Source organism: Rissa tridactyla, chromosome 9 (assembly GCF_028500815.1).
Source record: "Rissa tridactyla isolate bRisTri1 chromosome 9, bRisTri1.patW.cur.20221130, whole genome shotgun sequence".
In the NCBI taxonomy this organism is placed as follows: Eukaryota; Metazoa; Chordata; class Aves; order Charadriiformes; family Laridae; genus Rissa; species Rissa tridactyla.
Window position 1 is genome coordinate 4,377,032 of NC_071474.1, and position 24,872 is coordinate 4,401,903.

Below are 24,872 nucleotides of genomic sequence, written 5' to 3' on the forward strand. Positions count from 1 at the left end.
TTGCACCGAGCCGCCCCCCCCACCCCCCCAGGCTGGCTCCGCGGGGTCAGCGGGCAGGGACTGACCCCCGCCGCCGCCAATCCCCTGCCGCCGCGCTGGGCCCGCCCCCAACCGCCGGCCGCCGCCAATGCTGATTGGGCGCCGGGCTGACGGCGGCTCCGCCCATGTCCCCTCCCACTTGCCGTAAAGGCTCAGGGGAAGGGGGAGGGCTTTGCGACAGGGGAGGCGGGGGGTGGTTGCGGCGGCTGCCGGCGTTTGGACGGAGGAGAGTGGTGCCTTACGGCGTCCTGTCTCCCGGGGGCGGGTGAGTCGCGGCGGTTGCCTAGCAGCGGTCGCCTAGCAGCGGGGGGGGCGGGGCCGGGCCCGTGAGCGCGGCGGCTCGAGGTGACTAAGCGGGGCCGCGGGCTTCCAGGTGGGGCGGGGCCTGGAGGGGGTGGTCGCGCGCCTTAGGGGGGGAAGGGGCGGGGCTTGGGCCGTGGCGGCCTGAGGGGAGCTCTGGGCGGCCTGAGGGGGAGCCGGGCTCTTAGGGGGCTCGGGGAGGGTTGAGGGGGCTCTGGCGGGGAGCTGGGCTTTGACGGGGCTCGAGTGGCCTGAGGGTGCTCGGGGCGGGCTGACGGGGAGGTGAGCTCTGACAAGGAGCCGGCCTGAGGGGGCTCGGGGCGGGTTGAGGGGGGTCGGCGGGCAGGCGAAGGGCCGCCAAGGGGTTTAGGCGGGTTGAGAGAGCTCGGAGCGGGCCTGGGTGGGTGAAGGAGTGGGGAGCTGCCCCGGTTGAGGGGTGGAGGCGGCGCTGAGGGGAGCGTCGGGGCAGAAGGCCTCTGCTAGCCGTCAGGCCGGCGTTGTGGAGGCTGACGGGCCTTCTGGAGGGACGTATGGAGGAGGGCCTGCAGGCCCCTCTCTTACCTGGCGGAGGCAGCACTGTGCTGGGCCTTTCCTCGCCGTTCCCGGGTGATACTTGCGCCGGCTGTTGTGGGGCGGTGGTTATGCTCTCGCCCCGGCTCCTGGTCGGGCTGGAGGGTGGCTTTTAGCGAGGTCTTCCTGCCACTAACCTAGTGCTGTCATTTCTGAAGCACCGGTGTGAGAGGAGCCAGTGAGGTCAGATTGGGTCTGTCTAGTCCTATCTCTGGTGGCTAAAGATGCTCACAGAAGAGCAGATCAGGCATCGGGCACGTTTAGGTATCAAAGTTAACATTCAGGGATTGGATAGCTCGCAGCAGAGGTTATTTGCAATCTTTGGAAGGAAATTACATTGTTTTAGAGGCTTTCACGGTGTTTCGTCATTAAGCAGAAGCATATTTATTGAGAAATGAGCCTACGAAGTCATTGCAAGTAGTCCAAGGTATATTTTATTTCTTGACTGATTCAACCATTGCGTTGTAATGAGATCTAGAACCTTCAGACTCATACCCAACAGTGTGGCCTGTGGTTTCATTTTGCTTTATCTGATTTAATTTTTTAAAGAAAATAGGGTTTTTTGATAGTTTGTTTTCTCCCAGTTGCTACTTGTGCAATGTTGGTCCAGGTAAATCAGTGCTTTCTATGACTTTGTGCTAAATTAAATATCCCACCCAGGAGAAATATACATATTTTATAATTCCAATTTAGGATATTCTGGAGGCGTTCCCAGCCACTTAAACTTCCCTTGCTTTGTTTCTGATGGTCCTTAAACCTTACAGGCTTCAGCTGCAATCTCCAGTTCTTTGTTTCCTTTTCTGTCGAGTTTTTTCTCTCATTCTGTTTGCAGCTCCATGTGACTTTAGTTTTGCTATTAAAGCCTAACTAAAGAAGTCATGAAAATAATGTATAGCAAAATATTTATTTGTGGGTTTTTCTGTATAGCTTTCCTTTCTGGCTTTTGCCTGATCAGTCTATAGATAATGCTTTTAAAACTGTTTCATACTCTTTATGCAGGAGTCTGGCACTGTGAGGCATTACCTTAATTGGTTTTAGGTGCTGTCATGAATAACTCAAATAAATAATACAAGTAAGCGTTGGAGTTTGTCATTTCCTGTGTGTGACTGTGATTGCTTTTCTTTATTCTTCAGCTTTGAGCTTTTCACTGTGCTCTCTTACCATGTCTGAAACAAATTTAGTGATTGTCAGACATTTTCCCCCTCTTTGAAGTACTTGTCTTCAAAATAAGCCCCCTCATTTAACTTCCTTTAAAGATTTCTATTCATGAACCGTTGTCATATGTGAGTGAGACATATCTTATAGATGTTTTTATAAAGTGTTCTTCTAATTAATGGTGTAATATAAATGTATTATGGTAGAATCGGGGAAAGCGTAACCAGTATCACGTGGTGAAGGTAAAATCTCATAGTGCATGTCCTAGAGGAGTTCTGAATCTCATCTGCCTTAACAACCTTGCTATATCATATGAATTTGCCCAGGAGAGATCTGTTCATTTACCATGTAGGATGATAATTCAAGTTGATCTTGGAACACAGAAGTAAATGCATTGAGATAATTTTACTTTACTAGGGGTTCATTTAGGAAGAAATGAAACTCAAAGATAGGAACAATAGCTATATAAAATATTCAGAGTGATTTCTGAAGAAATTTTACAAGGTTTCAGGTCATAAATTTCCACCTGAAGTAGAATTCCAGATAGATTCTGCAAATGAAGAAGAAAATTACTGTCTGAAGTATCAGTTCATTCTTAACATCTAAAATGTGGATTATGGGGAAAGGATGAGAGAAGGGTTCTTAGTTCTGTCAGATGAGGAACATTTTGGAGTTGTCAGGTCAGCCATTGCTGAATATGTCTTTAAAAATACCATACCAGATTGAAGGGTAGATCATTCCTGGTAGGCAACTTCTTATTGTCTAATTTTAAACTATCTTCTAAATACTGCCCAATGGTAGAAGAAGTGAGGAGTCTGGGTAGCATATCTTGGTCTATCCCTAGTCCTTTGCAGCTTTGGGAAACCATTTTGTCAATGCATACTTCAGTTGCAGTTAAAAAATCAAATTATAAAAATGAAGGTGTAATTATCAATGTTTTACAGTGTTTTAAAAACTTCTGAAGATTATAAAGTAAAAAAAAAGTCTCATATACTAAATTCTATAGTTTCATTGTTTTCTAATATTCTGCTACAAAGCAATAATAATTTAAAATATTTGGTGTGATGATAAATGCAGGTGTAATTGATACGTAGATGGGACAACATTTAGAATTTCTTACTAGCTGGGAAAATGAGCTGGGTTCTTCCTTTGGTAAGAAAGGGGAAATGTAGCATTAAATAAAAGCCGACTATAGACAGATGGCTTCAGGAGTCTACCTGGTTGATTATGCCAGACTTAAAAGATGGGAATCCAACAAACATGCAAAAAGAAAATTCCTATAAACAACATAAGCCCCACTCCTAACTTTGCAGTAGATAAAGGTAATGAATTCATTTTTGTGTTTTGGTTTTGTTTTTTTTTTTTTTTTTTAATTAAAAGGATTCTGGTTAGAGAACATGTTAAAACTGTCCTAAAAAGATAAATGTTACAGATTAGCATCAGTCTTAATATAGATCAAAAAGAAACCCTGATGTTCTTAAATATATCCTTTTTGTTTTCTGGGGAGATAGGTTATATGTCTAGCCATTTACACAGTGGTTAGAAAATTGTGGGTACTTAGGTGCTCATACTTTAAAGAGAGATTTCAATTCTTCTTTTTAAGCTGTAGTGAATATTCCAGTGTTGTGATTGGAAGATATGTTCCATTGACTTTGTGATAAAGTTTGGGGGTTTTTGTACCTTTCCCGAATATGGTTAAGTATTTTCATTGGCTCTTAAGTTTTAAACTGTGGTTTTTAAGTATTTTTTAATTTTAAACTTCTCAGTCACTGGGCCCTTGAGACCAGCCCTGTGGCATTGTTTGTCCTTTGCATTGTCTGAAAACCTATTTTGGGTTTCAAGATTTAGATGCTCAGAACAAGAGTTCTGCACATGTAGACATAAGGGAATTCTTTGTTCCTCATTACTAAATTCTCCAGTTCTCCCCTCCTGTATGTTCACACTACTCACCTTGAGCCTATGCGCAGCCGAAGATGAGACTTCGCCTTTGGTTTCAGGTTTTTTTTTTTTTGGGAGGTGTTGGCATACCCAGCCTTAGTGTAGTGGAGCAATAAACATTGCCAGTTCAGGTGCAAATTTTCAATTGAAATTTTGTCCCTGTTTTTGGAGGAATCTGTCAGAAAAGAAACGAAGTTTTAGCAACATAGAGAAAGATTTGATCCAAGTTCTCATATCTTTCATAAGTAGTCCCTAGTAATAATTATCTTTGGTTTTGTTAGTTCCAGCAAGTCAATGTTGGTGTCAGTAGTGTAATACTGGAACTGTAAACTTCTTCACCACGTATCCATTCTTGTATCATTTGAATGTCTCACTGGGACAGTTTTGGGCAGCTATGACTCTTGCTGTTTTTAAACAGTGAATTTATATTTTCAAAATAAGTTAAATAATGGTAGTATGAACTCTAAAAATGTGTGTTATTCTTTTGTATCTTTCTAGTTACCCTGTTAAGTTCAGTAATAGCAAAATATTTATTTCTAGGTAACTTAGAAGAGAAATGCCTGATAGACGTTCTATTTCTCTTGCTGGATAAAAATAACTTGGAACCTGATTTGCAGTGGCCGTGGATAATCAGTGAAAATATACAGCATTTTCTGGAATATTGAATGTTCTCATAATGAAGATCTCTCTTCTGCAGCAGATGTATAAGGACGTACTGGTAGGCATTCCACTAGCAAAGGAAAGCCATCATTATACCTCTTTACTTAATCTGTGTATTGAGCAGTCACTAGAAAGAGATGAATCGTGTAATGGGATGCATCTGCTGTCTACTAATGGTGGTATTAGGAGCCATCAGGACATTGATACGTCAGATGCGGTTGTCCCTACAACAGATGATATATCAAATAGCTTTGCAAACATGAACCCCTCATTCTGTCCACGAGAAGTGATGCTGCTTCAATTAACCTTGATCAAGATGATGGTTGCTAAAGCAGAGTCCCAGGAAATTGAATTCAATATGAGACAGAAGTACAGTGAAATCTTTGTCCTTCTTCTGAAGGAGGCAAAAATTGACTCAAAATTGGTAAGCTTTTATAAACTTCTGAAAGATTTTTGCAAAAGGAGGGGTGTGGAAAAAAAAAGGAACATGCCTTAGCTACTTTTTCTTTCTATGTGTCTACAGATTTGTCTGCTTGGTAGTTATGATCGGCTGTTATCTCACATGGCTTCAAAAAGTTTAGCATCTCTAGTGTATTTCCAGCTGAAGGAAGAGGTAAGTATGGCGTAACTTTTCGCAGCTTAAAAAATGACTTTTTGAGTATGTGCCTTCAAGTACTCAATAATCTACACTATCAATATTTTTCCAGTTATGTGATATCTGTTAGGTGATGCAGTAGATAAAAATAGGTAATAACCTATTGAAAGTTAATCAAATGCTTTTCTGTATTTTCTTCTTTCAATATTCCAGTTACTCGAGTTGTTGTTTTTCTTTTACTTGCTGTATATTGTAGCCTCCACGGTAGCATCTCTGAGCATGAGAAATATGTTTGTAATATTTCTTGCAAAGTTGTCTGGGTATTATGAATTCAGGTATTGTCTGTCTATAGTACATGGCATTAGGAGGTTTGGTTTTCCCTTTCCGGACAATACAGATAACTTCTATTGCATGTGTATGTGATTTCACGTTTGTAAATACAGGCCTATGTACTTAAAAGGCTCTGGACAGATATATTGTTTCTACCTGTGTTTTGTCTATGCCTACATTTGAGTCTTTTAAATGTACAATTTTAAATCATTGTATTATGGTTTAATTTGCATAGCAATTGTAAAGCATACGTGATTGGTTTTTTGAACTAATTTTCTTAGAACGCATTAAATGTCACCTGGCTCACCTTTAGTTTGAAGACTCTCTCAGGATTCCCTGTGAATACCCAGGTGGCAGAATGTCTGTGGACTCTTGCAACTGTTATCAAGGTCATACTGAAAGATAAAGTTTTAACCAAAGCAGGTATTGTAGCAATGTTATGATGGTATCGATACACGTGTGCCCACTAGGGGGAGGAATGTTACTTGTAATCTCATCTAGGTTACATCTAGCCTGTCTAAAAACCACTATTTTTTTCGTTATAAAATGGGTGACAAAGTACTGTTAAAAATGTAGTGGTTTAAACATGCTTAAAAACTGAGAATAGTCACAGCCACCTGTCTTCTGCTTACTTGTTGATTTAGCTGACTGTATTACACTCCAACTCCGTAACGTTGTTCTTGTTGCTGTAGGTATTTTGAAGAAGTTGTTGGCTCCTCTTGATGCTGTGCTTGAAGGATTTTATAATTCCATTCTGTTCCATCATTTTGACAGTCACCACTATACTTCACCGTATTCTGAAGCTGCAAACAATTTGATCAGTTTTATAGATCTGCTTGAAGCACTTCTGGCTTCCAGAATTGAATTGGAACTACCACTCAGATGCCAGAGAGTATTATTTTTGAAAGTTTCTTATGTCCTGAACCTCATTAGCTCATCAATTCACTATTTAATCAAGAAGAAGTTCATTATGCTCCTTAAAAAATGTGTCCTTTACAAGTCTAGAGAAGATGCCAGAAGTGGATCACTGCTCTTACAAAACCCATCTTTATGTGAGGATATGCTTGCACTGAGTGATGCTGTTCTGCAGGTTGTGAATTTGACTTGGCTTAATCGGATCCCGCTCAGTGAAAAGGTCAGCTACTTTGGAGGCAGCGAAGCTGCTCCTGGGGGTGATACTCAAGGTGGTTCTGACCAAACTGTTCTTAGAGCCTTAAGTCTGGTTGTGCTTAAAGCACTGGAATTCAAGTTTCAGAACTCTGCTACAGAACCTGAAAACAAAGGTAATAGTCTCTTTTAGTTTTGTTCATTAAGGAGCAAGAGTTCTAAAGCTTTCAGATTTTGTAGTCATAGCTCATTAAGACTGTAAATAGAATTCAGCTGGATTAGTGGTGGTGGGAGGGAGGGACAAGAAGACCCACCCAGGAAATCTGCTATCACTGTGTCTTGCCTAATTAGTTGTCTCCTTGCGTTTTATCCTCTCTTTAGCCGTGCAATATGGGGGGCTTGAAACAGCTACATTTGGGATTGGAAACTTTTCCTGTTATGAACATGTGTTAATATCTGAAATAGTTGAGCCAGATTATGAACACTAGGCTCTTCTCGGTTTGGAAAAGAAGAGAGCCCATAGCACAAGTATCTACCCTATTCGGGGTGGGGAACTAAAAGGTACTGCAGGTAACACTCTCCTGTTTTCTAACGTGCAGGTAGAACTTTAGTAGTGTTACGTACTTGTCTTGGTTGAAGGTACTAGGCATTACTGTCAGACAAGTAATGTAATAGGGCAAAACCAGTGGTAGTAGAAAAGGTAAAAATAATGAAGCTAGAAAGTTAGAGACAGGAAATTTATGTGACTTGGCAGAGTATAGTGGTTGTGTTCTTCACCCTGATTTACAGGTCTAGTCCTTTGAATTAGTAGGTGTAAGGCATACTTCTCATACCTGCTTACGTGAGTATGTTTATTCTATTGAACAGATGAATTGGATTATTAGTAGAACAGATCTGGCTCTTGTGCTAGGGCTATGCCACAAGGCAGGTAGTGGGATGGCATGGGAATGCTGTGTAACTTGCATTCCTGATGGAAGAGAATGCATTGCTGTGTCACACTGGTAGCTAGTTAGTAGTCTTCTCCTATGCTGTAATGAAGTGTTGGGGTGAGGCTTTTTGCTTGAGAGACGCTCCTGGAATCCCATCTTCCCACTTGCCTCTTTACCTCTGAGAGGCACATGATGCACATCTTCTGATGCTAAACCATGTGAACATGGATGTGCAAATCCTATGATCAAAGCAGCTTGCTGTCCCTGGATTACAGGCTTCATGGCAGAAGTGGAGAGGCGGTTCTGAAGCAGTGTTTCTAGGCAAATACAAGTGAAAATGTGTGTTCCTTATGTCAGCCGATTGATGATGTGGCAAAAAGTAAAAAATTATTTATTTATTTTTGAACAAGCCCAAAAGTTTACAGCATTTTAAATATATTGAGGCATTTTAATACAAGTTCTAGATGTTAATGTTATTTTACTTTTTATATGTCTACATTATATAGCAAGCATAAAATCAATTTTTAATTCATCTGACTGTGCAAAAGAGCTACAGACTTCTGTAAGATAGCTTCTGTCACTTTTTCCAGATTTTGGAAGATGTTTTATTTGTGATGCCAGTTGCATTCTTAGATTAGAGTTTTATAAGTATTTGTAGAGAATATTTTAGTTATGATCCACCTTCTGAAAAATGTATAGAGACTGAGATTGTCTAAGAACAAGTGAATAGGAAAAATGTAGGTTAAGTCTATTAGATGTCTTTGGGAAAATTTTCTCAAAGAAAAAATTCTCCTTTCTTTTCTAGATTCATGACACAAAAATGAGTTCTCTAATTAGATTCAAATACCTCAACTGTCAAGAGGAATTTCAAGTTGAAAGGGATGGTGCTTCTATTCTGGTGACATTAAATTAAGTGGTTAAAACAAGCACCAAAATGCTTTAATATGCTAACTTCCCTTCCGGGTACCTGGTTGATCTTATCTTTTTTTTTTATTAACATGAATTACAGTGGCTTAACTTTAATTTATTTCAGTTTTGAGAGTAATTTCCAGATAGCTTTGATTTATAGGGAAGAATTTCAGTCTGAATAGTAACTATTAGTAACAAAGATTATCTTCTGTTCCTATTATTTACTAAGAGGAAAAGCAAATCTTAAAGTCGAATATTAAGGAAAACCACATAATGATGTGGTAAGTAAAATTGATTCCCATGTTGCAGGAAATTTTTCAAAAGCGGTAATCACTGTTTTATATAAATGATGCAACTGTGCTCTTCAAGCCATAGTGTATGTCCAACAGAATTAGAGTTTTTACTTAAGGAGTGCCTGTGGGGTAAAGATATATGCCGTTATATCTTTTCTGTTTTCTAAACATTGAACGTATGCTGTGTTACATGAAAAACTGCTACCTGGTACCATGCTACTGTATGTCATTAGTATTGAAGAGACAAGTTTCTTGACTTAAGGGAAAGAATCTGTGTGTCACATGAATACAAAGTTATTTTTAAGAGTAAGCTAGTGCTCTAAAATGGCTTAAATTTTTGAGGGTGCTCTTCCCACCCAGGAATGCAGAGTTTAGAGGGAGGGGAAAAACATATTTGCAGGAAAAATGCTGCTTACATTAATCCTCTCATGAAGGTACCTTTATCCCAAGCCTATATGTATGAAAACATTCATCGTCTATGAAGAACTCATTTTATAAAGAATATGTCTATACTACAATGTTCATACTTTGTTTTATTGTAGAAATGACAATTTATTCCCATCAACTACAGATCACTGCAGTGAATTTCTACAGTGAATCGCACTGGGGGATGGGGGTGTGTTAGCTTCAGTCCTATCAAAACATTACAGTTATATTATTATATCATGTGTGGAGAAGTACCTGAGATGAAATCTCAGCAAAGTGCTCTTATTGGATCATGGCACTGACTTGATTGCAATTCGCTTTTCTTCAGTTTGTGGTGTACCAGTGAAGCTACCTAATTGGGTTGCTAAAGGAAAGTACAAATCCCAGCTGTGTAGGTATAGTCACATTTTTGTAGGTTTCCTGATAGGTACAAAATTTTGGAGGTATAATTTTATTCATTAGCCTGCAAGCTTTGATGTGAGAGGATTCACCCTATTGTACCTAAAACTTTTTAGGTCACCTCTGATTATTCTTCCGTGAACTCCAAGGAAATTAATGCTGTTAGAGGAATAAATTGTGTCCTTAAGTTTTATCGGTATTGTGGGGGAGAAGGGGGAGGAGTCCTGTACCTGAGTAAATTAATTTTCTGCAGGTTACTTACAATTGTTAACATTGGCAATTAAAATTGATACAATTAGCCATTCATGTTGAATTTAAGGTCAGATAACTGCTTATGGTTTTCTGCAAAATATTTCTTGATTTATCTGGTACCGAGAAGCAAGAATTAATCAATAAAATTTGATGCTGTGTTAAATCAGTTGAGCTAAGGAATGATAAATACATTCATGAACTGCGATGCGCTATTAACTCAAAAAATAAAAATTGGATGTTGTTTAGTAACAAAAAATATATATCAAAATTCATGGTTACTTCTTTCTTTCAGGATACTTTCAGAGTTCCATGTCCCAGCTGTTGATATTCTGGAGGAGTCATCTGAAGTCTTCCCCACAGTCTCACCCAGTTGTACATCACTGTGAATGGCTCTCCTTGATTTTTATAGAGCAAGATGATGATATGTGGGAAGCTGCTAAAGCTTTATTACTCATTTATTTAAAATTTGATAGGTTAGTGTGCATTTATTTGACAGAACTATGAAAAATTGTAATTTAGTGAGGTGGTTATGATATACATAACTTTTCCATTGATTACTCTTGCATGAAGAAAAAATATTTTTAATAATTAAAAAAAAAACAAACAACGCTGACCTCAGGACAATGTAATATTGTGTGGCATGAGAGCAGTTAACTTTGCTGATAATTTGAATAAGTTTTTTTTGGATTGAAATGAGGCAGTTGTGCAAGTGTTTCCTATTAAATACTTTATCATATCCTGTAATTCAGAATAATTGACTTAACAATCTAAAATAGGGGTTAGACATAGATAAAAGGCAAGACTGTTTTCTTTCAACGCTGAGAGTTTGGAAAGAATGTGATATTATAATTAAACTTCAAGAATTCTGGGACTTCTGTCAAAGTAGCCCTTTAAGGATTGGACAAGCTAGTTGGTAAAAACTGTTACTGCTAATAGCTGACCTGTGTTCTTCATGAATTTGTCCTGGACATTCACTGCTTCATTGTTGTTTAAATTAGATAAAATATTATGCTAATATATAAAAGGTCCCTCAAGCTTCAAATATGAAGGTATGGCAAGTACTATCTTAGGTAAACACAGTTCTTCTTAGACACCTAAATAAAAGTGGGCTGCTTTTTTTCCAATGTGCTTGGCATCCTGAAAGTTAGTCTGTGTTCAGCTTTACAAAAATACTAAAACAACAATTAATGTATTGTAAGCATCTTTGTTTATTCCAGAATGTTTCCTAAGGAGGAGTGCTATTTAAGAAGTCCTGGTTTAAGTGCTTTGGCTTCCTAAATTGTCTGATCTACCTCCACTTGCCTTCATTCTAACATCAAAACTTCTTTTTTTGTTTTTACTTTTTGGCAAAATCAAAAAAGATCAATTCCATTTTCTGGACATACCTGTTTTTTATCAAACTGTAAACTTCCATTGAATTTAATCAATTTTATGACTTACTTTTCAGGTTATGGCATGATGCTGCTGATACCTTAAGCCAAAAAGGGGAGGAAACCTGGAACTGCCTTACGCATGCAAGTGGATATAATCCTCACTGTATCTTTTTATTTTTTCTAGAAAAGATTGCATTTGATTCCACAGTACTACTAGATTTTTTGATTTCATCAGAAACTTGCTTTCTGGAGTACTTGGTAAGGTACCTAAAGCTTCTTAGAAAAGACTGGCAACAGTTTGTGGATGTCTGTAACCTTTTTGATACCAAACATGGCACTTTTCAATCAATTTCTTCTGTCAAGCCACTTCATCAAGAAAAACAAAGCTATATGACTGATGAGAGTTTGCAAAATGCTTGTTGTGAACAAGAACCACAGACTTCAATATCTTTGGCTTCTTCTCACAATTACTTTGTGTTTACAACAGAGCAAGGTGATAATGAAGTTGCAGAGTCTAACCAGTCTAACTCATTGATATGCACTGATAGTACATCTCTGCTGGGTTCTCTTCAAAGCCTTGTTAATTATGACAGCTCAGATGACTCTGAATTAGAATCAGATGGAAAAGAGTGCTTGGTAAACACAAAGCAGGTGCCTTTAAATAATGAGAGCAAGACGAGGAGAAGGGAAACTGGATGCACCTACACAGATGATAAATGGAACACACACAAGTCTGAAATGTTGCCGCTGAAACAAAAGGGATCTAATAACTCATCCTGTTTGACTTGCATGGCGTCCTCGGATGACATCATTCCAGTAAGAATAATGTTTTACAAGTCAACAAAATGTTTGGAAGAACTGCAAAAAGCTATTTCTAGGTTGCAGAGAAGAAATCTTTTCCCATATAATCCATCTGCATTGTTGAAACTACTGAGCCACATTGGGAAGATCAGTGAGAATATGAATCCCCAATACCCAAAGAAGTGTACTAGTGATTATTTTTTTAACTAGTACACTAGTGGATGTTTCCATTACATTAATGACTGCTAAAGCTTATGCCTCTTGCACCTGTCAGTGTATTTAACCTGAAACAGGATAAACGTGTGTGACACCTTTAAAAATCTGCAGTTGCACTCGGTGATATGACCCATTACCTTGGGGTCCTAAGCTTATTCATGCTGTGTATGTCAGTGTACGCTATATAAGGATTAATTGTTAGTTATTCAAAATTTGATGTGAAAGCATATCAACAACATATGATACTTAAAGTATTGTCAATTATACTTAATGTCATTCTATATATGAAGTCATTGCCAGATTGGTAGTGATTTATGGACTACAGTGCAGTGTTAATGCAACACTTGACTGCTTAGAGGTTGAGCTAAATAAAATATTTTAGTTGGTGAAAGTTTTGATGTTTATACCATGAGTTCTGCATCTGTGCTTTTAAGTGGACATTCAGATGTGCTACCACAATAACACATGCCACACTTTTCTTGGCTGTAGTGCTTAACTGATGTCTAGGATGTACTTTTTAGCTGTTACTTTTTGCCTGATTTAATCAGCAGTGTTGTCATTTCACTGAAAATTGCATTTAGTTTTTCTTAATGGTATATTCCTTTAATTGAAAGGTAGGTGTGGGACTGATGCATGTAGTGCGTATTTACAGAGCATTTTAGTGGAGAACTGTATGTAAAATCAAGCTTAGGTAATGCAGCAGAATTCCTCGCATCTATTATATATTTTGTATAAGTATAGAATATCTACTTAGTAAACTTGTTAAATCAGAAACAGATAACTCGAAATTAAGTGTCTGCAGTGCAGTGACATGGATATTGAATTTAAATTCTTATACTTACATCTTTTATTAGATCTAATTTGAATAACCTGAGAAGTAAGTGTCTAAGACTTTGCCTGGGGAGAGTTAGTTCAGAATAGGATCTAAAACAGTGTGTGCGCTTAGCAGGAAGCCATCTAATGTTGGTGTGCTTAATGTGCAGCGCGTAATGATCTTACAAGGGTTAGGCAATGGGAAAGTACTGACAACAGGGACTACTGTAAAAATTTCAGACCTCATCAGAATTGTAAGAAGCAGTTTTCCTTTTAGGATCATCTCTTGAAGGTAAGTGCTGTATTCTCATTGAGAACCAAGTAAGCTCTATCTTCTTTTTAAATAGCTATGTAGTGTTAAATTAAAATAGATACTGAGTTAAGATGAACAGTCTCTGGAGCAGGTGACTCTGACCCCCAAACCTCCGTGTCCATATTCTAGATTAGTCTTGAGCTCTGAACTGGTGAATCAACACTACTGGTAGGGGAAGAAAACTAGCTGAAACTTATGGGATAATTTAGCTGGAAATCACAGTGTTCTCAAGAGATGCTTAAATGGTATGAATTCTCAGACAGAGAGATTTGAACCTCAGTCTTACTGTTTCAGGATGACAGCTGTAGTCACTGGGCAGTTCTATAGGAAAGAGTGATCCCCTTCACTGGCACGTAGGAGATCTGAGTATTCTGTGCATTCGTTGTGAATTGGTTTCTTCCCGAGGGAACTTGTGCATGGGAGTCAGTGAGAATGTCAATGAATGGAAACTTTTCCGTTCATGCTTATAGTTACTTCAGTTAAAACCTAACCTCTGAGTTGCCCAGGGCAGAAGAATGCTTGGTTTCTCTTTACTGTTTGAACTTGGTTATGCTCTAGATGCTGAGTTGCTCACTTCTGTCACGAGTAAAATGCCTCTGGGCACGTTCAAAGATGCAACTCCACACAACTTGGGAACTTTTCAGCTCAAACAAGGGAACTGCCTTTGGCAAGGCAGTTGAGCAAGAGTTTCTCAAGATCACAATTTTAAACGTAGGTAGATATTTAGATTTCAGTGAAATCCTTTCCACTATCCTCACTTCTTTTCTAATCTAGCCTTTGCTGAGTAGTTTATTTTAATTGAGTAACTTCATTGTTTTCACTGAACACAGTTCAGCATTTCTTAGTCTATACTTTGCCAGTGGGAAGTATCTAAATTACAACAGTAAGTCTCAGACAATGATAAGATAAGCAGGGTGGGAAAGGTAGAATGGGGAGATTAGTTTGGTTTTGTTAAGTGCTAGTTGTCTTGTTTGTCAGTGATTACTGCCACTATAAAACCTTTTTTGAAGTAAAAGCTTAGACATCTCAGAACAGTGTGTAGAACTTAGCAAAAAGTGTAGGAGCCATAATTTTTGATTTTTGAATACAGCAAATCCAATTGCAGTCCAAATGTGCTTAATTCTTACAGGCACGAAGTTGATTGTGTGCCCAGTTGCTTATTAATAGTGATCATTCCCACATGTTTCACTTCTCAGAAAGCCATTGTTTTAATTCTCAGAATGTTTTAGTGATAAAAATGGGTAAATGTGGTTTGTATCTGGCAACTTTAATGCGTTGATATTTTACCAGTTATGAACTGTAGGACCTGAGATGGAGTAAAACTGATGTGAGTCAACTTTTTTTTTCACTGCACACAAAATGAGCGTGAGCAGTGAAGGTAGCTACTAGTTCTATGGCTACATTCAAAAAGTCTAGCACAAACAAAACACTTTGCAAAAATAATTTGTATTTTAATCCATTGGTGAGTATGTCAGCTGGGTGGTTGGAGGGTTTTTTGGTCTTGAGTTTTTACTATCGAAATCTCTTAGGCAGAGCTGTTATTTCATTTGCTAGAGCAAATTAACTTATCTGCAGAACCTGTTACCAATGTTAAATTAGAACTTCTGAAGCAGGCCAATAGTACTATTACTAGGAGGATGATAGGCCTCACCTTTGGATATTGATATCTAACAACTTTCCTTTTATTATTTCAAAGCAAGACACAGAACAAATCAGGTGACCTGTCTGGAGACAGTTTTCTGTTCTATCCTGAAAGGTCCACAGTCTCCACTTATGTCTGTGCAGTTGTTTTGAGGAGTTTACCTTCAACATCAATAGAATAAATTATGCTTTAATGAGGTAAGCAGTTAGCACTAGAAGTTGCTTACAGGATGTGCTTTTTAAAAAGCAATATTCTTGAACTGGAATATTTGTAGAGCTTGATTGCAATTACAGCTGAATCTAGGTGGTTCCTTGCTTGTGGTTCTTCAGACTGGATTTCCTCCAATATTTTTATGACTGCTCTCCATTCTAGTTTTAAGACTTGTAATACGAGTTTTAATCCTGTAATACAAGAATAAAAACCAACCTTGAGAATTCTTATACTTATGGTACTGTTGTAGAGCTGGGAACAAGGAGCCTTGGTTTTTCCTGGGTTTATCACTGCAGGGTAAGTATTGTTTGTACTTTTTGGAAAGTCAGTCTGGGATGGTGTCTGAAGTCAGTGTCAAGTATTTATCACAGCCTTTCACTGTCAGTAGGAGTGAAAATACGGTGGTCATTACAATTTTACTTCTGTGTATTTTCCTTTAAAGAGTTGTCCAAATTAATTTGTAAATTCTTGTTGTATTTTGTACAACTCTTTTAGACTACCTGGTTCACTCTGAAATCTTGTTAGAAGCCAATTGTGTGTCAGAATGGATGACAGCAGTCTCTTACTATCACTAGCTCAACAGGCATGGACCTGGAGTTGATTGAGTAGTATCTCAGGGTTTTAAGCTTTTCCAAGTCATTGTCTTTTTAAAATGTTGTGCAAATGAGTTTATTGCTGATAACTGTCAGAGACACTCTTTATTAGACAAGCTGCTTTGATGCTGGTTTACATACAGCAAGGAAGGAAGGAATACAACAACACGTTTTGTGGTAAAAAGCTTGCATGGAGAATTAAAATGTCCTTAATTATTTCTGGTTCCTACTCACCTGTGCTGCAAAACATGAGTTCATCAGTCAGCAGTGTCCTTTCAGGGGGAAGATTTTAAAAATTGTGAAATGTTCAAAAAAAAAAGTAGCACATGCGGCCTCAAAAGTAATTACACTGCTGAATGTTGGCTCCCTTTGTATGCCTGTGTCCTGAAACTGTCAGGAGTTCTAGCTGCTAATTGTACTTGCTGACTATTCTGCCCCATCTCATCCTGATGCTAGGGACCTGAAACCTGAAAGATTTTCTGTGGACCTTCAAAGAGTTTCCGAATGTCCACAGCTACTTTGAAGTAACTAATAGCTACATAGAAAACAACGGATAAGATTTTAAAGCCTGTTTTGCAAACCAGGGCGTATTGATTAAGTAAAAAGATTTGCTGCGAAATGATAAAATGCTGTGTGCTTATTCCTACATTCGCAATGTTTATCCTTCGCATGCTAGCTTTATCTTCAGTTGTAATCTTTTGGAGTTTGACAAAGTCTGTTCTTAAAGTAACTTTGTTACTACATACTTTTTATAGCTATTTCACGTAGGGGTTTAACTGAAACAGAAGTTAATGCTTTCTGGAAACTTACCTCCAGTACTTGGCTTCCTTGATAGCATTTATATTCTTCAAGAAAATCATGTCTGAAATGGTGTTCGGTTTCTGCTGAAACTGCCACCAGCTGCTGCGAGAATTCGGCAAAGACCCTTATGCAGCAAATATAAAACTCACCCAATTTTTTAAAAATTATTTATCTCCTCAGAGAAGAATCTAGTACTTGGTCATCTTCAACAGAACATTGGTCCCTCTAAAGGGGACCAATTCATTCAAGGCCAGGCTTGATGGGGCTCTGAGCAATTTGATCAAGTTAAAGTTGTCCCTGCTTACTGCAGGATGGTTGGACTAGATGACCTTTAAAGGTCCTTTCCAACCCAGCACATTCTGTGATGATTCTAAAGGAGTGTTTCCTCACCTAAACTAAAAATATTGACTAGTTCATGCCAGTCTTTTCTGAAATTTTCACTCATGAGCTGGCACAGAGGGGGAAATTGCTGGCTGTGAAGCATCAAAGGGTTTGCCTTTCAGTTTCACCAAGCAAATGTCCATATTTTGTGCTTGTGTTCTGTGTGGATGGATAAAGACTGATGCTTGAAGAATCTCCTAGTGATGTAATCAAACAACATTTGCAGTGTTGTCTCTATGTGCAAGTGTTACAAGTTTTTGAGGTTTATTTTTATATGGTTGTTAAAGCAGTGCTTCCAGCTCCAAGGATCAACAAGGCATCTTTTTTTAATCCTATATTATTTGGATTGTTGGAAACTAATTAAAAAAAACTCTCTGAAGGAATTGGTTGGACTAATTGTTAAATCTCTAGTGTTCCAGCCAGAACATTTTATATATTAGTCTTCTGCATCTTAAAGTAGTAATTGCACATGGGAGTTTTGAGTGCATTAACAGTGCTGTATCTGGGGTGGAAAGGGTGAACTATACAAGTCAAACCTTAGATACAGTTGTTCTTGCTAAGATTTTGTGAGTAGCACGCAAGCTTTAACACACTGCTTACTATAAATGTGAGCAATCAAAGTTACTCTTCTTGCTAATTTACTCTTTCAAACATATTAGAATATACTTAGTAAAAGTACCTTATATAGATATGCGGTTATATTTGAATTGCTATAGTGTTTCTGGTTATTAGAAAGGTGAATTTGACAATATGGACAAGATGATGCTAAATCAAGAGGAAAGAAAAGCATCTTCTCACCAAGGATGATTTAAGATTAAACAGACTAGGATTTTGTGTAAAGAACGCTGACCAAACTGTAACCAGATGAATTCATTAAATCACATGTACATCTGTGTGCCTCTGGATATGACAGCGTTCTTAATTGCTGTCCTGGAGGCTTATTGATACGCTATATGATCAGTATTTAAATGAAATACAGCCAAGAGTTTGTGACAGCTTGAAAGAGAGAGCATAATTGTGGTATTTATATCCCTTAATTGCAAAGTGTGCGAGAGAAATTGGTTAGAAAGCAGTCCTCAGGTAATGCCATTATCTTTTCCTGGAGCCTTTTTTCTAAGGCATATTTGAAGCCTATTAATGATCCTGTTCTTTGAATTTTAGTGAGGAGATGGCAGCTTGGGTGAGCAGTAGAGTTTGTTAGTGTTCCTTCACTTCTCCACTGTCTTTGTCCTTCCAGTATTACTATAGACACCCGGTTTTTATCCAATTGTCATCTTCCTTCTTGTTGTTAAGGCCTGGATTCTCAAAGTATTGAGTTTTCTAATTCTTGTTAAAATTCACAGGAAGCAAGTTCTGAAACAATACTTTAAAAATATTTAAGCCTTTTGAAGATTTCAGCCTATGTGTTTACATTTTCTGTATTCCTGATTTAGTCCTGCAATGGCATTCATGTACAATAAGTATTTATTACCTTAATGCTTGCTGTGTTCAAAATCGGGTATCTAGTCTTCAATTATGACAGGTGGCATTATTAATTAATTAGAAGTGAACCCCTACTTACCTAAAATTCTGTATGGGTTATGAATCAGGTCATACTTCCTAGTAAGAAAGGTCTTGAGGAGAAAGGTTTTTGAGAGAATGTGAATGGACTTCTTCATCCCTTTTATGTAGGGGAAGGTTGGTATATTAGGAGAAGATACGAATTCATGTGAAGAAGAGGAGCTTAACTTTTAAAGTACAGATTGCAAGATTATGAGTTATGATATTGATGTCCTTGAACATGTGACTTGAAAGGATTCATTTTCAGATATGTGTTGGTTCTTGAGGAGCAGAAAGTATAGGAATACCAAGTTTTTTTACCTTAGTCTTGAAGGAATGTCAGATGGCAAGCAGATGGGTTTCACTGGTGGTAAAACAGAATTCAGAGTCCGAATTATTATTAGATCAAATTGATTCCTCGTTCTTCTCTGTGTGTACATATGACTGAGATTTGATTAACTGCCATTGAGATAATCAGTTAGCAAAATTATTAAGTACTAATAGGCAATGTATTTAAAACATCTGTGGGCTCTCCAGGTGAATTTTAATATTTTTCTATAAAGGAAAACAAAAGAAACCCTTTGTATTTGTGGGCTTGGTTTCTTGTGGTTTTTTTCTTCTTCCCCCTGCAGGTGCCATCATACACAACACCTCTGAGTTTAGGAGATTAAGATTTAATATAGTCTCAAAGACTTGCCAAGAGGGTTTTCCCTGTTGGGAAAGTTAACTAATACTATAATCTTTCTTATGTAACTGATTAGAAGCTCAGGTGAAAGCTCGCATCCACTGTGTGGATTCACTGTAATTTAATAATGTGTTTAACTGGCTGGAAAACAGAAAGAAGTGAACTTAGTGAATTTTTCTTGGTTCTATTTTTTTTTCTGAAAACTTGTACATCATTTCCAGTGATATGTGAAATAATTATTTGGGTCGAATACGTGTCTCCATTATTTACTTGCATTTAATTGTTCTTTGACTGAGTAGGTGTTATGCTGCAAGTAAGGAATAGTAATGTGTTGGGTTTTTTTTCTCTGGGAGATATACAGACTAAGATGCTTTTTGTTGTTTGGTTTTCTTTTTTGCAGCATTCAAATTTAAGATACCTGAAAGGTAAGTAGTATCAAAGTGCAGTGATAATTGAAAGGTCAGTGGGCAGCTTTGATCAAGAGGGTATGGTTAGCTTGTTATTTACCATATAATATCTTTAATCTTGTAATAGAGTCCTATGTAGGTGGTGAGTGCTACCTAACAAATTCTCCTCAAAAAATACGGAAAGGCATTTTTCCCATTTTATTATTTGTAGCAGCCCCAGATTTCCCCCAGTCAAACAAGCATGGTTTTTTGCAATTTAGTGTAACAGTGAAGAAATTGTGGATTAAGGCATAATAAAGAGGTGTTTCTGCCAATTACCTATTACATTACTGGCACAGTACTAGCGAAGTGATAGATGAATCAGCTTGCTCTAGGCTTTCCTAATTGGCAAAGTGTTCCTAAATGTTCTACTTAGTTCATACTAGTGGTTCAGGTGTGGGAAAGCATGGAGATAATTTAAAGCAACAGCAAAGCCATAATACTACCTTTCTGAAATAATCCTTCATGTTTAATATTTCTCTGGTGCATTGGTTTATTGAATACTGCTCCCACTTTTATGGAAGGACTGAAGACTTGCAATAGCTGCAAAATATAATATCTAAAAAAAAAAAAAGGCAACTATATGAACAAACCCACACTTTTCTCTGGAGGGACACGAACAGCATCCAAATATTGTCTGGGTTGCGTATTCTTTTATTGCAGTCTTATGGATTATGATGGAAGTTTCAATACACTCAAAAGGAGTTGTGGAAATTAGGGCTGGGTGGAGAACCTCTCCAGTGTTATTTACATAGACACCATCTGTGGCTTAGGAAGTCTGTGAGATCCAAACTACTGATGGCTGGGGGGTATCATCAGTTACTGTTTTGTGTTTGTTCTGTTCTTGTACTCTTCCATAGCCATCTGTGATTAGCTTCCTTCAGAGACAGTATGCTAGGCAAGGTGAAACTTCGGTTCAACTGTGACATGTCTGTTCCTATTTCATGGGTTGCTGTTTGACTGCAAGCAGGAAGAAAGGGCTAAGGGTTCTCTGCTCCTGGCTTGTTGGTGAGGTTTTCTTGTTCCTTTTGAGCAACACTAAGGTGTCCTGCCCATTAGAATGCTAAGTAATGCCAACACTACTGCATCCTGTTACTTATTATTTGAAACTGGAGGGAGCTGGTAAGGAGTAAATTTCAGCCTTATTCCTTAGTCATGGAACTTAAATTAATTAATGAAAGATCACGTAGGGTTAAGTAAAATTTCCATTTTCATATGGTATCTCTAACCAAACATATATGTGAATGTTTCCCTCTGCTTTAGGAATTTCAAAAATTCTACTTTATATCTTCTGAGGAGCTGGAACACTTTGTGTAGAACACGTAGTTAATTGAAGGTGGAAGTATTCCTGAGGCTGGTCAGTAGGAGCAGAAACCTTTCTCTAACTTTATTTGAAAACCCATACTTCATCTAATAGTGCATCTGAAAACGTGAGTGTGAAGTGATGCAATTGGGGTTTCTCTTTCTGCATGATCAGCAGGCGCGGCATTCTCCTGTGCATGTATAGAGCAACATAAGTTGAGACAAACTCTCATCGTGCAACAAAATACCATGTGACTTCAAACATTTCTTCATCTACTATGTTGAAACAAGCACAAGGGAAGGCACTCGGCATTACTACTCCCAGGTTTCACTGACTGGATACATATGACATCAGGATTGCCTTCAGTCAGAAATCTTGAAGTGCAACTTTGCTGGGTGGGTCTGTGAAGAATTTGAAAGAGTTCTGTAGATTGGGCGTGTTTACCTTTGACAAAGTAGTGAGCGTAATGCCTCTTCCCTGCTAATGTGCTTATGTTCTCTTTGACTGCAACATCATAAAGGTAGGAATTTCTTTTTCTTTCCTTTTTTTTCCTAGTTTTTTTTTTCTTTTCTTCCCCTACCTACATCAGATTATGGTCTGAATCGTTCGCATGTGCTGGTCTCTAACATTGCGTGTTTTACACGGGAAAATTAGAGTAACTCTTTTGATAGTCTTCAGATAAAGAGTGGGATAGGTGTTAATGAGATTTTATTTGTTGCTACTAAATATTCCAACCTATGAGAACTGCTTTTTATTTTAAAGAAAAGTAGTACAGGTTACAGTAGTCACTTTGCTTTTCTGCTTCTTGTATCGTTATTCTATTAAGTGCTTTTAAGATCACTTCTTTCTGAACTGGAAGGGAGGAAAATTTATTAACAGGAAAAATAATGTTAGCTAATGATGTAAGTGATTGCATAAAAACCTTTGAATTTAAGTTGCTTGAAAAAGCTAGTTCTAATTTTGTTCTGTAAAATGCTAAGAAAAAAATGTTCTGTAAGAAATTCAGTTTAACAGAGGTTTTAATTACACTTACCTGTTGAAGATGTGAAGAAGCTAGGGCTTATAAATAATGCATATAAACAAGCTGCCAGAAAGGGTTCTTTCATAGTAATGCTATAACATTCAGATGGAGGAACCCTGTTCATTTTTTCCCCTCTTACTTTTTGTAATGTCTACCTATTTTATCTAGCTTCTTAGCTTGGGTCAGATCTTCAGCTGGGATGCCAGTGTTGATGAAAAGGCTATGCTGGTACACTTTTAGGTGAAGGTGTCTCTCTTGCATTTGTTAAGACATGAAAAACATGTGAAACAGTGCCTGAAATAATGAAATAGTAGTTGTGTTCTGGCTCCTCCTTTAGTTGTCTCTGTGGGTGGAGAATGTCTGGCAGGTTAAACTGCAAAGGAGGGGACAACCTACGGGAGGAGAACTGAGAACAGTGGAGTGCAATAGACTTGGTTTAACTGCTGTTCAGGGTGGTGTAGAGATCGTTAATGTCAATGTACATGTTTGAGCCCCTGTGTGTACATGATAGCTGAAGACCCTGTTTCAGGAAGGTGCAAATAGGACAGTTTTCCAGAGTGCGAATGCACCAGCCCTGTCCCTTTCCCTACCTCCCAAGGGCTAATTTAAAACTTTGAGTCATCCACTGTGCAGGTGGAGAAGCCAACAACCTCTGCCTCTGTACCCTCAGGTCCTCTCTCTGGTTCCTTACTATTCTGCTGTCTTCACATGTTTTGTGGTACTGTTGTACTTCTAATAACATGCTTATCCTGGCCACTGTGTGCCCATATGCTGCTCTGTTCTTCTCTGTCCTTAACCCTTAACTTAAATAAGTGACCAAGAAGGCTCACAACTCTGGTAAAATCTCCATTATATAACTTAGCATTTTAAGTTAGGCTTCAGACTTTTATTTCAAATAAAATTTTGGTAAGCTACAAAAAATAATCATTTTTGCATCTTTCCCTAATAGTTACAATTTGAAGAAAACTGTTGTACTAAAAAAGGTTTTTCCTTACATTGTGACAAGTGTTACTAACAAGTTCTTGAAGCAACCGGTATTGTCCCTCTAGGTCTGTTTAAAACTTCTTATGAATTAAGCATCTGTTAACAACCTTGTAGTCTGGATAGAGCACACTTTTAAAGAACTATTTTTTTAACTCAAAATTATTGCAGATATTTGAGTTATTTCATAGCTCTTTATCCAACACTGTCAATGTTAGGATTTTTAAAGCTTAAAATCAGACATAGTTTGCACTGTAACTGTACAGTGGGAGAACTGTATTTCACTTTCCTCGGCTGCCTGCAATCAGGTAAAACCATTTTAGCTGGTCAAAAGTGATTTACCTTTAAGTAGAGACAGCATGGTAACTTTCACCCAGAAAATGAATTCTTTCAAATGGTTCTGGTTATCTTTCCCTCAGAGAACAGAGAAAAATATAATAAAACTCACTTGCCACCTTAATTGAGAATTATTCAAAGTGCCTGTTACAATAGTAGCCATGTTACAAGGTAATATGATAGAATAGTAAAAGAAGTAAAATACTCTTAATTGCCCTATAACTAGGCAGTTAAACTGTTTACAGTTGAGATTTTTACAAGATAGGGAGTAAACTTGCAGTGAAAGGTCTCATAGCAATCTTAATTCAGATGTTCTATGTGTATGGAGTATTTCAGTGTTTCATCATAAGAACCTCTAATTCCAACAGCTCTCTTATTCTGTGCTGCCACTGCTTCTACAAGATATCGTCCTTGATGGGTGAGGTATCATTCTTGCTGTGGCTCAGGTTGTGTGGAATTTAACTGGAATCGTCTTTTCGCATTTGGATGAACAAGATGAGAAAAGAAAAGATGCAAAGAGATGGTAGCATCAACCAAATATCCTTCATTCAGTTCTTTCCTCTGCAGACCATAGTTCAAATCCTTTATGCCAATTAGGTGCAAAACACTGTTCAATCAAATGTAAAAAATGGTGCCAAGAAGGAGGAATAAGCAATGTCTCCAACTGGCAGACGCTTACAACTAATAACTGATGCCTGAATGAATGTGTTTGGAAAAAACCAGTGGAGGTCAGGGCTGCTCTTATGGCCTTAGGGACTAATGATTATTTTTTTTTAGCATAAAAAATTATTAGTGGAAAAGCTAATCTGGCATTGCATCCTGTGATTTCTCGAACTTGCAAGTTGCAAATATGTCCAGAAGATGTATAAAGCAGCTGTTGTACATTTGAAAATCTGTATGGCATGATATCAACTGTCAACACTTGCACGAATGATAAACTATTGACAAGTTATTGTTTGTACTTACGGGTTTTCTTGATTTTTATTAAAACTCACTTTTCTGTGCAATTGAGATTTTTTTTTTGAAAGGTATCTCTTAGGTAGTGCTTCTACTGTCCTCAGTAGGAAAAAGGCTGCACAACTGTTAGGAACAAAATGCAGGTCCCCTATTTTGTCACCTGTTTAATGGTGGTGATGGCAGTTGGGATTCTTTAACAGCATGATATCTATTTTTAGCAGAACACAAATCTGCTGCTGAAACTTGTGTGTTAACTGTTGCATGTATTAGTTTTAAGCAAAACCACCCAAGATATGGTGGATCTGATCTTTATTTACTCTTTTAAACCACTTGGTTTAATGTTGATGAGTAATAGCCTGGAACTGCTTTGCTCTCTCTTTTGATACCTATGAGACTTGATTTTTTTTTTTTTTCCCAACAGTTGTTGCACCAGCTTGACCAGCTCTACCAAATGGGGAGAGAAATAGGAGAATTACGTTATTCTTGCTTTTTGCTCATTTCATTCTTTTCCTGTCGTGCCTCCAGTAGACAGTCTAATAAGATGCTTAGAGAAATTAAG

The 24,872-nt window shown here is 38.1% G+C and overlaps 2 protein-coding genes across 17 annotated transcripts in view; both read left to right on the forward strand.

Moving 5' to 3' along the window:
- Positions 1–224: 224 nt before the first annotated feature.
- Positions 225–24,363, forward strand: LINS1 (lines homolog 1). Of its 15 annotated transcripts, none has more exons than XR_008468379.1 (9): positions 1,349–3,386; positions 4,543–5,086; positions 5,186–5,275; positions 5,869–6,010; positions 6,280–6,870; positions 10,195–10,375; positions 11,350–15,567; positions 19,670–19,694; positions 20,979–24,363. XR_008468379.1 is itself a non-coding variant. In XM_054213991.1 (8 exons), exons 3-8 carry the CDS (start codon positions 4,679–4,681, stop codon positions 12,284–12,286), a joined length of 2,349 nt encoding a protein of 782 aa, XP_054069966.1. In that variant the 5' UTR covers positions 742–1,336; positions 1,909–3,386; positions 4,543–4,678; the 3' UTR covers positions 12,287–24,363. The 15 variants fall into 15 exon arrangements, 8 of the variants coding, with proteins under 8 accessions (XP_054069967.1, XP_054069965.1, XP_054069969.1 ...); XR_008468383.1 differs by having other exon boundaries at positions 11,350–15,257; XM_054213991.1 differs by adding an exon at positions 742–1,336 and having other exon boundaries at positions 1,909–3,386; positions 11,350–24,363.
- Positions 15,129–24,872, forward strand: part of CERS3 (ceramide synthase 3) — a 49,665-nt gene continuing 39,921 nt past the window's right edge. The window contains exon 1 of one of the 2 annotated variants that reach the window (XM_054213997.1): positions 15,129–15,257. In XM_054213997.1, coding sequence (XP_054069972.1) covers positions 15,253–15,257 — 5 coding nt within the window. In that variant the 5' untranslated portion in view covers positions 15,129–15,252. Of the gene's footprint in view, positions 15,258–21,040; positions 21,146–24,872 lie in introns of those variants that run through there. The other variant, XM_054213998.1, reaches the window with a different exon arrangement.

Excerpts from the sequence above, each read along its gene's own strand:
- LINS1 (XM_054213992.1), top strand. The coding sequence starts at position 4,679 with ATGAAGATCTCTCTTCTGCAGCAGATGTATAAGGACGTACTGGTAGGC. Across the intron at positions 6,871-10,194 it reads TACAGAACCTGAAAACAAAG|GATACTTTCAGAGTTCCATG; the intron begins GTAATAGTCTCT and ends TCTTTCTTTCAG. Across the intron at positions 10,376-11,349 it reads ATTTATTTAAAATTTGATAG|GTTATGGCATGATGCTGCTG; the intron begins GTTAGTGTGCAT and ends CTTACTTTTCAG.